This window comes from Heterodontus francisci, chromosome 25, assembly GCF_036365525.1.
Source record: "Heterodontus francisci isolate sHetFra1 chromosome 25, sHetFra1.hap1, whole genome shotgun sequence".
Classification (NCBI taxonomy): domain Eukaryota; kingdom Metazoa; phylum Chordata; class Chondrichthyes; order Heterodontiformes; family Heterodontidae; genus Heterodontus; species Heterodontus francisci.
The window spans coordinates 21,641,755-21,656,571 of NC_090395.1; the positions used below are offsets into that span (position 1 = coordinate 21,641,755).

A 14,817-nucleotide genomic window follows, 5' to 3' on the forward strand; every position below is an offset into this window, starting at 1 on the left:
ACTTCTCCCGCCCCTCCCCGCACCCCCGCACATCACCACCATCCCACCTGATTTTATGCTCTCCCGTCCTCCAAACCCATCACGGCGGATAGCATAAAATTCCACCCAGATTATCTGGTTATGATTACATTACTATTTGCGGGAGTTTCCTGTTCACATGCTGGCTGCTGCATTTCCAACATTACAACAGTGTTTGTACTTCAAAACCATTTCATTGGTTGTAAAGCACTTTGAGACATCGGATGGTCGTGAAAAGAGCTTTATCAATGCAAGTCTTTTTTTCTCTTCTTGCTCTAGCCAAAATGCACCTCCCCTTTAAGGGTTGTAAGCAGGATTTAAGTGGTGTTAGTCTCTCATGATTTTAGGCCCTTTCCTGTGCTGTGCAGCCACTCAACAGCCCGGCCAACACTGGCTGTATCCTCCAATCATGTTAATGAACAGGCAGCACAAAGTTACCGTACTGTTTGCATCAGTAGCAACAGGTGCAGGTTAATCCCCCATCAGGATCCACACGGCTGTTTTGGGAAGTAATCGACTTTTACCCACAATAGCTCCACTTGTGCAGTTAAACAACCCTGGTCAATAAACGAGGAGAGAGGCAGGATCAAACAAAAAGAAAATGCTGACACAAACACAAGGAAAACTACAAATCCAGCAGATTGGGAAAGCAAGACTGGAATAGAATGAAAGTAATAAGAGGAGCAGAAAGAGAAAAGAGAGAGAAAATATCTAGGAATATCAAAACCGACAGTAAAAGATTTCATTAACGTACCTCCTCAAAGAGAATGGTAAGGATGGGAATGTAGGTCCATTAAAGACAGATGCAGGTGAGATTATACTGGCCAATAAGCAAAAGGCTGACTTGTTAAATGAGGACGTTGCATCCTTTCTCATTGTAGAGGAAGATGTTAGAATATCAGTGGTCGAGGGGAAACCAAACAGAAATTGAAGTGAAGAATTTATTGGATGAAGCCATGAATTAATTGAATGTCTGAACAGGCTCCATGTGTTGAATAGTCCATCACTGTTCCTATGTAATACTGCTGGGAGAGAATTCAGGACTTCAAACTTCAAATCAGAACTTGGTGGAGTTTCTGCCCCATGGTGCTGTGGGTGAGAGAGATTGGAGAACAAAGCAGTTCATAATGTGTGTCCTCGGGAAGGAGCTGCAAATGTGTGTGTGGCGTCGGATTGGAGGATACAGGGATGGGGAATGACTGAGATGATCAAATGCACCATGGGACACACACCTCCTGGGGATCTCTTACCCTTCTTTCTCCTCTCGTTGAGCTGCTTCCTCTTGTTGACCCACCAGCCGGTCCTGGGCCTCCTGAAACTCCTGTTGGATCTGCTCCAGCCGCATCTCCAGCTCCTGATTGGTCAGTTTGAGCCTCTCGATCTCAGTGATGGCCTCGTCCTGTTTACTGCGCTGAGAGACAAGCTCAGCCTGCAATTGGAAGGGAGGAACACACAAAAGGACCACATTCAATCAACAATTAAAAGGCTATCTTCACGAAAAAGTGAATTCTAATCCATTTTTCTAAATATCCCTCATTCTATGGATCTCTCACTCAATCAGTCTCTCTCTCCATCTCAGTCCCTGAGTCTCAGTCTCTCTCTCTCTCCATCACTGATTCAGTTTTTCTCCCTCAATGGGCTATACTTTCCTGGTAGGTTCACAATGCCATCGTGGTCTCAATTCCAGTCATGAACCCAGAAGTGGGTGCAGTGGGACATCAGTGGAGATCTTACTGGAGGCGGCCAATTAAGAAGCTGCCACCAGGAGACCTGTCCAATTAAAGACAGTGGTGGGGCAGGCGGACCAGGGAAGCGGCAGGCCCAATAGGAGGGCCCACGGCGATATCCGGCTGGCAGTGGTGGGCACTGCTCAGGCAGGCCCGCAACCACGAGGGGCCTCAAAATGGAGGCACTCTCTGCAGCATTGTGAAAAATTAAAAATCACACATGGCCACAACTATCAGGCCATCATTGTGAAGGGGGAACCCCTCCACAGGGTGGCTTCTGACCGCAGCTGTGGCCATCGCATCCCAACAAGTCCATGCTGGGGTGAGTGAGAGGAGGCATCAATGACCACACCTCACCATTTCTCCCCCACTAACCTGCTGTCAAGAGGCCGCCCCCAGTTGCATCAGCAGGGGGCCTGTCCAGCTGTGCCATCAACTTTCCCCCAATTGGCCCATGAAGGGAGCTAATTGGCTGCTTGGTGTTACTGGGCGGGCATTGACCCCGCTTCCGGCAAGATCACTCGGAGCCAGGAATAGATTGGGTAGCTGACCCAATGCATTATTTTCCAACTTTGCATCTGGTCCACCCACCCACCTACCTGCCTCCACGGGACCATAAAGATTCAACCCAGTCTCTCTGCTCCCCCAACGTGTGAGGATAGCAAATATAACAGCTTTAATGAGGTGGGGGGGGCTGTACCTCTCACCCTACAACATGGGATGTAGATCCAGTAGATGGGGCAGGACTGAGGCTGGGTGGTATCTGCTGCCAGTTTCAGACTCGTGCCGAGTGCTGATTCTTTCAGTGGCCTTAATGTAAGGCAATCCCAATTCCCTTGGGATTGGAGTCATAACTAGCACAAAGGAAGATGATTGTGGTTGTTGGAGGTCAATCATCTGAGCTCCAGGACATCACTGCAGGAGTTCCTCAGGGTAGTGTCCTGGGCCCAACCATCTTCAGCTGCTTCATCAATCACCTTCCTTCAATCATAAGGTCAGAAGTGGGAATGTTCGCTGATGATTGCACAATGTTCAGCACCATTCGTGACTCCTCAGATACTGAAGCAGTCCGTGTAGAAATGCAGCAAGACCTGGACAATATCCAGGCTTGGGCTGATAAGTGGCAAGTAACATTCGCGCCACACAAGCGCCAGGCAATGACCATCTCCAACAAGAGAGAATCTAACCATCTCCCCTTGACATTCAATGGCATTACCATCGCTGAATCCCCCACTATCAACATCCTAGGGGCTACCATTGACCAGAAACTGAACTGGAGTAGCCATATAAATACCGTGGCGACAGGAGCAGGTCAGAGGCTAGGAATCCTGAGGCGAGTAACTCACCTCCTGACTCCCCAAAGCCTGTCCACCATCTACAAGGCACAAGTCAGGAGTGTGATGGAATACCCTCCACTTGCCTGGATGGGTGCAGCTCCAACAACACTCAAGAAGCTCGACATCCAGGACAAAGCAGCCCGCTTGATTGGCACCCCATCCACAAACATTCACTCCCTCCACCACCGATGCACAGTGGCAGCAATGTGTACCATCTAGAAGATGCACTGCAGCAACGCACCAAGGCTCCTTAGACAGCACCTTCCAAACCCGCGACCTCTACCAAGCGGAAGGACGGGAGCAGCAAATACATGGGAATACCACCACCTGCAAGTTCCCCTCCAAGTTACACACCATCCTGACTTAGAACTATATCACCGTTCCTTCACTGTCGCTGGGTAAAAATCCTGGAACTCCCTTCCTAACAACACTGTGGGTGTACCTACCCCAAATGGACTGCAGCGGTTCAAGAAGGCAGCTCACCACCACCTTATCAAGGGCAATTAAGGATGGGCAATAAATGCTGGCATAGCCAGTGACGCCCACATCCCATGAATGAATAATAAAAAAAAAGTCGAACATGAGGAGCTTAACAAAAATAACTTGCATCTATATAGCACCTTTAACATAATAAAACATCCCAAGGATCTTCACAGGAGTGATTATCAAACATAACAATCAACACCAAGCTATATAAGGAGATATTATGATAGGTGATGAAGAAACTGGTCAAAGAGGTAGGTTTTAAGGAGGGTCTTAAAGGAGGAATGACAGGTAGAGAGGTTTAGGGAGAGAATTCCAGAGCTGAGGATTCCAGTGGTGGAGTGATTGAAATCGGATAAGCACAAGATCGCTCTGGCCTCTGTGGGATGAGGAACAGGAGAATGAGCTGCTGGAGGAAGAAGCCCCTTGAGGTTTAACTAAATAGAAAGCAGCTGACCAGCGAAGACTACCTCTTCGGTTGGATCTGCTGCTTTATCGTTCCACGAAGGCTCTGCCTTTTCTTCAAAAACTGCATCTCCATCTTTAACGGTGCCCAGGTCGATTTCCTGCCCGATGACCTTTGAACTTTGTACCTCAGAATGCTGCAGTGCCTGCTGCAGCAGGGGTTCTTCTTCAATCGAGATGATGCGACTCTGGTGGCCTGAATTCCGATGGTTTCTCCGAAGGCTGTTGAGTGATTATAATGCAAAAAACATCAGGACACTGGATTAGTCCAAGAGCAGCAAGCCCAGGGTTTGCAGGGTTACAAAGTGAGGATGGTTCACATAAGCTTGGCTTGTATTTCCTGTGTTGGAAGGTTGAGGAGTGATCTGATTGAGGTGTTTAAAATATTAAAATGAGTTGATAGGGTAGTTTGAGGGAAACTTTGGTGGGGGAATCAAGAACAAGGGAACATAACCTTAAAATTAGAGGCAGTTCATGAGGAGTAAAATCGGGAAGTACTTTTTCACACAAAGGGCAGTGAAAATCTGGAACTCTCCCCCAAAAGGCCATGGATGTTGGGGGACAATTGGAGTTTGCACAACAGAAATTAATCAAGTTTTATTATGGGTGGTTTGGGATTTGGATCAAAGGCAGGAAAATGGCAAAGAGGTGCAGATCAGAATGATCGAACGGAATGACAAAGAGGCTTAATGGGCTGAATGGCCTCCTTTTGCTCCTGTGAACTTGAAACAGTGAGAGTCTAATATCAATTGGCTTCTATATTATGCAGCAGCAAGGTTCACCTCTGTCTGAGTCGGGTGGGGGTAGGGGATAGGCTACAGGGTTCCAGAGATTAGAGACAAATCACTTACCCCTCTGATCTGACATCCCCCTGGCTGGTGTCAGAGCCCCATCTCTGCCTGGCCTCTTTCTGAAATGGAAAATTGGTGATTATAAAAAATAAGGCGCTAGCACACCTTCCCTTAGTGCCTGCAGCTACCAACCACTCACTGAATAGCTGCCATTCTTGTTCGAAGTCAGAGTGCTTCAGTAGTTGTTATATTCCATGCAGCTCTCACCTTGTCCAGTTTCAAGGAGGTTGAACTCGAGTTCTCCACAATTTATATTACTTAACTTCTCAGCTTTTGTACTCAATGCCTCTATTTATGAAGCCCAAGATCCCATATGCTTTGCTAACTAATCTCTCAAGAAGTCCTTCCACTTTCAAAGATCGATGCACCCCCAGATCCCTCTGTTCCTGAACACCCTTTAGACTGTGTAATGAAGTATATATTACCTCTCCCTATTCCTCCTGCCAAAATGCATCACCTCACACTTCTCTGCATTAAATTCCATCTGCCACCTGCCTGCCCACTCTGCTAGTCTATCTGTGCCCTGTTGCAGAAGGTTCATATCATCCACAATGTTTTCCACACCTCCAAGTTTGGTGCTATCAGCAACTTTTGAGATTCTACTCTTTATTCCAAAATCCAAATCATTTATATATGGCTGTGTTTGCTGACAACACAACCACTAGGTGGAGCAGTACTGGCACATGTGCAAATGCAGCCTCATCCACTGAACCGTCACCGTCTGCGACGTCTCAGGCAGCTGCCAGTAATAAAGATGGCGCTGCTCAATTTGACACAAACAAATTGAACCCAAACCCCCTCAATGGCTGACTGCTTGCCGATCCCGATGGCTCGCTACTCCATCCTGTCATTCTCTCCCGCACCCGTCTGCTTACCGTTCCCTCCTGCCACTCGCTCCATGCATCGCTGCCTGGAGAAGCAGGGGGGTGGGGGGAGCAAGAGGGGGGGAGAAGAGGGAGAGAACGGCGGGATAAAGCGGTGAGCTGTCAGGAGCGGCAGGATGGAGCAGGGAAGAGAAGCAACGATTGAGGCAGCAATTGTGGGAGGGAGCAAGGTACTGTTGAAGGGGATGGAGGCAGCAATCATGGCCATTGAGGGGTGAGGGAACACTCAAACATCATTACGTCTGACATTATTACGTGCTGATGTTGCCACGCACATGAGCAGACTCATACTGGCAAGCTGGCAAATGTTCAGATGCACTGATGACATCAGTGATCGCTCTGCACATGCTCTGTGTTGTCAGGAGACTCTCCGTTTACATATAGCTGTGGTCCCAGCACTGGCCTTTGGAGAACACCATTGTCTACCATCTTCCAGTCTGAAAAGCAAGCATTTAATATGACTCACTGTTGTCCTGAAGACAATTGGACACACTAACCCACCTATTCCATGAGCCTCAATTTTGTTAACCAACCTTTTATGTGGTATCTTATAAAACATTTTCTTAAAATCCATATAAACAGCATCTGCCGCATTCCCTTCATCAACCTTCTCTGTTACTTACAAGTTAAGAATATGAGAACTTATGAAATGTCAGGCCCCTAGAAGCCTGATCCTGTAGATTTGTAATTCTTCTATTGGAGTCTGTCCTTCTAGAATAGAATTATAGAATCATAGAATGGTTACAGCACAGAAGGGGCAGGCTTTTACCAGCCCCGTGGAGGCAGGAACGGAGGCGGGTGGGGGGTTGCAGTAAAATAGCCCACGTTGGGCCATTCCCTGCCACCTTCCCGTCGTCGACCAACTTTACCAGATGTGGCTGGCGGGAAGGATTAGTGGCTGACAGATCAGCAACGGTTGGGTAATTAAATTAATTAAAGAGCCAATTGTCAGGTATTTTCCTACCTTTTGCTGATTTTACCAACAGAGGCTGCACAGAGGCTCAGAGTCTCTCCTACTCAAATGAGGCAGGATCGAAGCAGCAGCTGAGTTGTGGAGGGAATGGCAGCCATATTGTGAAGCTGTCTGCAGGCTGTGTCTTCAGGAAGCAACGTTATCAGGTTTGGGGGCCGTGCAGAGGGCGGAGCCAAAGTGAATTGCTGCTTGTGGAAAAGTGTCTCCCAGGTCCACAGCAGCCACTAGAGGCAGGACAAGGTTCTTGAGAGGCTCATCACAGTGCAGGCTTCATCTGGCTATGGGTTCAATGCTCTCAGACATTGACTCCTCCAGTGAGGAGCAGAGTGGCACAGAGATGGGGATGCAGCCACATGGAGTGACTGTGCAGCGGCCAAGGGATTTCCAGTGGCTTGAGGAGCTATTGCACATGGATAAGGAGATTAGACAAGGACAAGGAAGGTGAATGGGGGCAAAAGGGCAGCCTCATGATCGCAGAAGGTGTTACCCAGCTCAAAGGGTGTACTGTCAGAGGCTCAGCTTCATGGAGGTGTCCAAGCACCAATGTCTATGAAGACTGCGTCTCTCCAGGGAGGTGGTGGTGAAGCTGTGCGGTATGCTGGAGCAGAAGTTGATCCCATTGGGAAGTGGCAGATACCCAAAGCCTGTAGCCTAAAGGTGACATTAGTGCTGAACTTTTTCGCCTGTGGATTGTTCCAGGGATTGTCTGGAGATCTATGCGGCATCTCTCAGTCAGCGGCCCATCGCTGCATAAAGGTCACAGAAGCCATGTGCTGTTGGGCTGGCCATTGTATCAAGTTCACAACCTATCAGGCCAATCAGGCCAAGAGGGCAGTTGGCTTCGGGACCATGGCTGGATTTCCCCAGGTGCAGGGGGTCACTGACTCTACTTATGTAGCTATCAAGACTCCCTCAGTGCAGCCGTGCCTTTGTGAACAGGAAGGGGTTCCAGTCCCTCAATGTTTAAGCCGTCTGCGATCACTATAAATAGTTCATGCAGGTGTGAGCGAGCTTTCCAGGAAGCTGCCACGACTCCTACATCCTCAGACAGTCCCAATTGCCTCAGCTCTTCAGGACACCTGATCGCCTTCGTGGGGAATCCACTGAAGTCATGGTTTCTGACCCCTGTACGCAAGCCCAACACACAGGACAAGGACACATACAACTGCTGCCATATGACGACAACAGCCATCGTCGTGCAGGCCATTGACTCTGATGGGGTTTCGATGCCTCAATAGATCTGGGGGAGCCCTGCCAGACACACCCTCAAGGGCATCCCCCATCATTGTTGTCTGCTGTGTATTGCACAAGCTGGCACTCCAGAGGGGAGCAGCACTGGAGCCAGAGGAAGACACTGAGGGAGTCACATCCTCAGAGGAGGAGGTTCAGCATGGGGTGCCTCAACAGGGAGGTTCAACATGAGGTGCCAGCTAATGAAGATGGCACTGCGGAGCCCAGCACACAGGACAGTGACATGTGAGGCAGGGAGACTCGGGACTCTCTGATCAGCAGACACTTCACATAAGGACAAGTGCAAGGGGCCACCGAGCCAAGACATTCTCTCCCGGAGGTGGCTTTGCTGAGCTTTCATGAGAGACCCTTAGTATTTCTCTGTATCCATCAGCACTGTATAACCAAGGCCTTCTGTCAACACAGGCGCTCACCTTTACACACCATCCATATATTTGATTTCACATCTAATCAACTGTTACATAAAAATAAAAACATGAGTCATTATACATTGAATGTTAAGACCTTTAACTCTCATTAAACATTACATGTTTCTACAGTTAACAAATTACTATCACCCAGTGAGACCCCAAGTGGTATTACATGCATTTACACACTCACTTATGATCACTACAACAGGGTGCTCCCCCTGTGTCTGGAGTTGATGTGTGGATAGGCTGCTGTCTTTCTTGTCCCAGTGCATTGGATGACCGTGGCCTGTGTCCTCTGGGTCCCTGAACCCTACGGCTCATTTGGGGTCCTCTGTATCTGTGCAGGGGCCACCTCAGCCATCAGACCAGCATGCAGCATTGGTGTCACTGTCAAAGGGGCCGAGGATCTGACTTCATGCATTGAAGTGCCTGGAGAGGAACCTCCATTGCTTTGAACCTCCGCTCCCCTACTCTTTCAGGCCCCATAAGCAATCCTCAGGATGTCTGGAGTGATTCAGCTCCTGATAACAGGGAGATGCGTGCCTGGCCCATCTTGCCCACCCATCACTCCACAGACCTCATGAATGAGGCCATGCTATGGAAATCTGTGCGTACCCCCTGAATCCACTCGGTGCTATGCCCCATTTGTCCTTCCATGAGGGTCGCCGCGGTCTTAATGGAGGACACCATGCGGTCACATGCCAGAGATATGAAGCCACTCATGGCATAGGTGAACTCTTCCATCGATTGTGTTTGGAACTCCACTCCCTCTAGAAACTCTGTCAGGTCTTCACACAATTGTTGCAGTTACTGAAGCATCTGCTGCTTTGCTCGTGTAACCAGAAGCTCCCCATCTGCAGGGACTTGAGCATCGCTGGGCCGCTCCTCACTCCTCCGAGGGGAAGTGGCCACAGCTGTCACTGCTTCCATTACTTCCTCCTGTGCGTCTGTGCAGTGCTCACCAGATTGTACCACTGGTTCTTCATGCACAACAAAGCCCACCACAGTGGATGTATCTGCGCTGGTGGAGGGTGTGCTGGAATGAAGTAACACAGTGTCTTCAGATGGCGTTGCGTCCTGTGAGCTTTCCAGTGTAGCAGGATCGCCGGTCTGTTCCTCATCTGCTGCTGTACCAAGTGGAGAGATATACTTTAAGTGAAACGGTTGCTCCTTCAACCAAGCCCTGGTGCCTCCCCTTGGTCAGGAGCTTCCAGTGGGTTTAAAGGCCCTCACAGGTGCCACAGGCCACACATGGTCTGGGGAATGTTGGACACAGCCATCGTTTCACTCACTCTCCATAGCTTCCACACCTGCCTTGCCCTCAGCGACAGGCTGCCCTGCTGTGACCCATCCCATCACCGTGGCCTCCTCCTCCATTGGTGTCACTCCACCTCCGGTTCGTTGGCTGCCCCTGGCATTCTGAGCACTTCTCTTGCAGGCACAGACAAATGCAGTTTCATTCCTGTCTCATGGCCCATCTGTGCTGGTCACTCTGAAGCACTGTAAATGTACAGCTCCATGCCACTGGCATAGTATCGTGAGGCGGTCATTCAGCCATCTCAGTGCAGCATTCACCCATCACCGACCATGCGGTTCAGGTGCATGTGAACTGGATACCTCAATGTGGACGTTAATAGCTGGGTTAAGCACCTGGCCTTATATTTCATGGGTGCCTTTTAATTAAAGCTGGGCTTCCAGTTTGCAACTGTAAACACCCTCACCTTTCCAGATCGCAGCAGCTCATTAAATCTCTTCCTGCACCGGATCCTTGGATCCTTGCAACAATTCCTCGGCCTTTTCAATGTTTGCCACCTGCAGGCTTGCTGTCTTGGTGAGACTTGCTGGCCTCTTCCTCCTGTCTGCTGGAAACAGGGACCTGTCTCCTTTCTCTGACTGCCTGCAGGAGCACCTCCAGGGAGGTGTTGCTGAAATGTGGAGCTACCCTTCCTCATTCTGACACCGTTGCTCTGCTGCTTCCTTTGTTGTTCACCCCCTCCTTCCTGCTGCTGTCTTCAACCTGCCTGACTGCTGCACGTGTGCCTTTAAAAATGGATGCTGCATGAAAACATCTGGCACTAGGACCCACCTGCCACCGTTAATTGACCGGCTTCTCCGCCTGTTGGCCCTTAAAATTGGCTGTTGCTAGTAAAATCCCATACAAAGTCTCACTGCCCATCTGTGCACGCTGTCAAACCGCATTTTTGCAAGAGCAAACCAGCCACTTCCACTCCCCTGCTCTTTCCCTGTAGCCCTGCACACTTTTTCTATTCAGATATTTATCCAATTCCTTTTTGAAAGCCAGGATTGAATCTGCTTCCATCACACCATGTGCTGCAGAAAAAATGTTTTTCCTTATGTCGCCTTTGGTTCTTTTGCCAATCACCTTAACTCAGTGTCCTCTGGTTCTCAACCCTTCTGCCAATGGGAACAGTTTCTCACTATCTACTCTGTCTAGACCCCTCATGATTTTGAACACCTCGATCAAATTTCCTCTCAACTTTCTCTTTGCGAATGAGAAAGGCCCCAGCTTCTCCAATCTATCCATGTAACTGAAGTTCCTCATCCCGGGAAGCCGTCTACTCAATTTTGTCATAGAATAGAATGGTTACGTCACAGAAGGAGGTCTTTTGGCCCATTGTGTCTGTGCCAGCTCATACCAGAATGTAACACTTTGCACCTCTCTGTGTTAAATTTCATTTGCCATCTCTGCCCATTCCACCAGCTTGTCTTTCTCCTCTTGAAGTCTATCACTCTCCTCCTCACAGTTCACAATACATCCAAGTTTTGTGTCATCTGTAAATTTTGACATTTCTGAAAGCTTCCCCACCAACAAAGTTAAACTGACTGTCCTGTAGTTGCTGGGTTTATCCTTACAGCAATTTTTGAACAATGGTGGAACATTTGCAATTCTCCAGTTTTCTGGTACCACCCCTGTATCTAAGGCGGTTTGGAAGATTATGACCAGTACCTCCCAATTTCTGCCCAACAACTGGTCTGATCCAGTCCTGGTGACTAATAAGGACAGCCAGCCTATCCAATACCTCCTCTGTACCAATTTTTTGACCATTTAATATCTGAACTACCTCCTCTTTCACAATGACTTTGGCAGCATCTTCTTTCTTGGTAACGACAGATGCAGACCTTAGCCATGCCCTCTGCCTCCATACATAAATCCCCTTTTTGGTCCCTAATCAGTCCCACCCCTCCTCTACTATGTTTTACTATGGATATGCCCAGAAGACTTTTGGATTTCCTTTTATGTTAGTTAACAGATTCTTCTCATACTCTCTCTTTGCCTCTCATTTCCTTTTTCGCTTTCCCTCTGAATTTTCTATGTTCATCCTGGTTTTCACACATTATCAACCTGACATTGTCATACGCAGACCTTTTCTGCTTCATCTTAATATTTATCTCTTTTACCATCCAAGGAGTGCCGGCTCCGGTTCCCCTACCTTTCCCCCTTGTGGGAATGTACCTCGACTGTACATGAACCATCTCCTCTTTAAAGGCAGCCCATTGTTCCATTACAGTGGTGCCTGCCAATCTCTGATCCAACTTACTTGGGCCAGATCTGTTTTCATCCCACTGAAATTGGCCCTCCTCCTCTTCTCGCTCCTTTTTTTTAGATTAGAGATACAGCACTGAAACAGGCCCTTCGGCCCACCGAGTCTGTGCCGACCATCAACCACCCATTTATACTAATCCTACACTAATCCCATATTCCTACCAAACATCCCCACCTGTCCCTATATTTCCCTACCACCTACCTATACTAGTGACAATTTATAATGGCCAATTTACCTATCAACCTGCAAGTCTTTTGGCTTGTGGGAGGAAACCGGAGCACCCGGAGAAAACCCACGCAGACACAGGGAGAACTTGCAAACTCCACACAGGCAGTACCCAGAATCGAACCCGGGTCCCTGGAGCTGTGAGGCTGCGGTGCTAACCACTGCGCCACTGTGCCGTCCTTTTCCATAGCTAATCTAAACCTTATGATACTATGATCACTGTCCCCTAAATGAGTCTCGACCGAAACTTGATTCACTTGGCCCACCTCATTCCCTAGAACCACATCCAGCAATACATCCTTCCTTTGTTGGACTGGAAACATACTGATCAAGAAAATTCTCCTGAACACACTTCAGAAACGCTTCCTCTTCCCTTCCTTTTAAACTATTACTATCCCAGTCTATATTCGGACAATTGAAGTCCCCATTATAACTACTCTATAATTTTTGCACTTATTTGTAATTTCCTTGCAAATTTGCTCCTCTATGTCTTTCCCACTAGGTGACGGCCTATTGAATACACCCAGTAGTGTAATGGCACCTCGAGTGTTCCTTAACACTAACCAAATAACTTCTGTCCTTGGTTGCTCCAAAACATCCTCTCTTTCAAGCATTGTAATATTCTCCTTAATCAATACTGCCACCTCTCCTCCTTTCTTACTTCCCTTCCCTATCTTTCCTGAATACCTTGCATTCAGGAATATTAAGTGCACAGTCCTGCCCCTTTTTAAGCCAGGGCTCCGTTATTGCCACAACATCATATTCCCATATGGCTATCTGCGCCTGCAGCTCAACAACCTTATTTACCACTCTTTGTGTATTTATGAACATACACATTAAACCTGAATTAGATCTAACTGTATTTCTTCTCAGTCTGACCCCACCTAATACCTTACTATTTCTTACTCTAGTGTTATCGATCTTTCCCAATCCTTTGTGCACCTTGCTATCCTTCCTGATGCTACATTCTGGTTCCTCCCACCCCTGCAAAGTTAGTTTAAACCCTCCGCAACAGCACTAGCAAACCACCCCGCAAGGACATTGGTCCCATCTCTGTTGATGTACAACATGTCCGGTCTGTACAGGTCCCACACCTCCCTGAACTAGTCCCAATGTGCCAGGAATCTAAGCCCCTCCCTCCTGCACCATCTCTCCAAACATGCATTCATTTGCTCTATCCTCCTATTTCTGTGTTCACTAGTGTGTGGCACTGGGAGTAATCCAGAGATCACTACCTTTGAGGTCTTACTTGCTAGTCTCCTTCCTAGCTCCCTAAAATCTGCTTGCAGGACCTCATCCCTCTTTCTACTTAAGTTTTTGCTCCAACGTGGACCACAAGCTCTGGCTGTTCACCCTCCCCGGTCAGAATGTTCTGCAGCCACTCAGTGACATCCTGGATTCTGGAACCAGGGAGGCTATCCTGGAATCATGGCTGCGGCCGCAGAAATGCCTGTCTATTCCCCTAACTACAGAATCTCCTATCACTATTGCTTTCCCGATCTTCCTCTTTTCCTCCTGCACAGCTGAGCTATATGTGGTGCCATGGACTTGACTGTGGCTGTATTCCCAGGAGGAACCACCACCCTTTACCAGTATTCAGAACTGAATACTGGTTAAAAAGTGAGATGCACTCAGGGGACTCCCACACTACCTGCCTGGTCCAACTTGACTGCCTGCTGGTCATCCATTTCCTCTCTGCGTGCACTCTGTTAAGCTGCAAGGTGACCACCCATAGAAACATGCTATTCATGTAGTTCTTAGCTTTGCGGAAGCACTGCAGTGACTCCAGCTGCTGCTCATACACCAAAACCCAGCACTCAAGCTGCTGCAGCTGACAACACTTCCTGCACATGTGTTTGTCCAGGACATAGGAAGTGTCCTCGAGTTCCCAAATGAAACAGGATGTGCATTCAACGGGACTGAGTTGTCATTCTTCTAGTTATTAGGCTACTAACTAAACTTACCAGGAATAAACTAAAGACTCAAAAAATACTCACCTGCTACCCAAACATTTATTTATAGAAGTCCATCTCTCTAAAACCCCAGATTTCCCATCAAAACCCATCTTACTAGTACCCTAATCTTCAATTAAAACCTATCTTTCCAGTAGCCTCACTGTCTTTTGGGAGCCCTTTCCTCTAGAATGCTAACTATTCTGTTGGAGACCATCCTTCTAGAACTTCAATTCATATTGAAACCCATCCCACCAGTTCTCTAACTTACCCATCAAAGACCCTCCAATTGGTACCTCATTTCCTCCAGAGACCCAACACTTCATTCAAAACCCATCCCACTGGAGCTCCAACTCTTCCATTGAAGCTCCTCCCTCCTTGGTACTAACTCTGCCACTCAAGGTAATCTTTCTGGAACCCCAACTCTTTGATCAAAACTCTTCTTTCCATGATGTTCCACATGTATTGTATTTTGGGAACTCTTTTATTGTAGAGACATGAAATATAAAGTTTAAAGAAGATTACATTTCCACTTGAACAGAAGGAACACTAGGTCTTATACTTAGAATCACCCTCCAAATTTAAATGGTACATCTCTTCTGTGTATCTATATAAACATTTCACTTTCCAGGTGAAAACAAGCATTTCAATAAAACATCACCGAGAGTCGATTGG

The 14,817-nt window shown here is 47.9% G+C and overlaps 1 protein-coding gene across 11 annotated transcripts in view; it reads right to left on the reverse strand.

The window, feature by feature from the left end:
* Positions 1-14,817, reverse strand: part of LOC137383779 (trichohyalin-like) — a 251,631-nt gene that overhangs the window by 135,772 nt on the left and 101,042 nt on the right. For 10 of the 11 annotated variants that reach the window (XM_068056972.1, XM_068056968.1, XM_068056966.1 and 7 more), the window contains exons 10-12: positions 4,882-4,940; positions 4,036-4,252; positions 1,269-1,447 (exon numbers count right to left, since the gene is read on the reverse strand). In XM_068056972.1, the coding sequence (XP_067913073.1) occupies positions 1,269-1,447; positions 4,036-4,252; positions 4,882-4,940 (455 nt within the window). The remainder of the gene's footprint in view (positions 1-1,268; positions 1,448-4,035; positions 4,253-4,881; positions 4,941-14,817) is intronic. The other variant, XM_068056969.1, reaches the window with a different exon arrangement.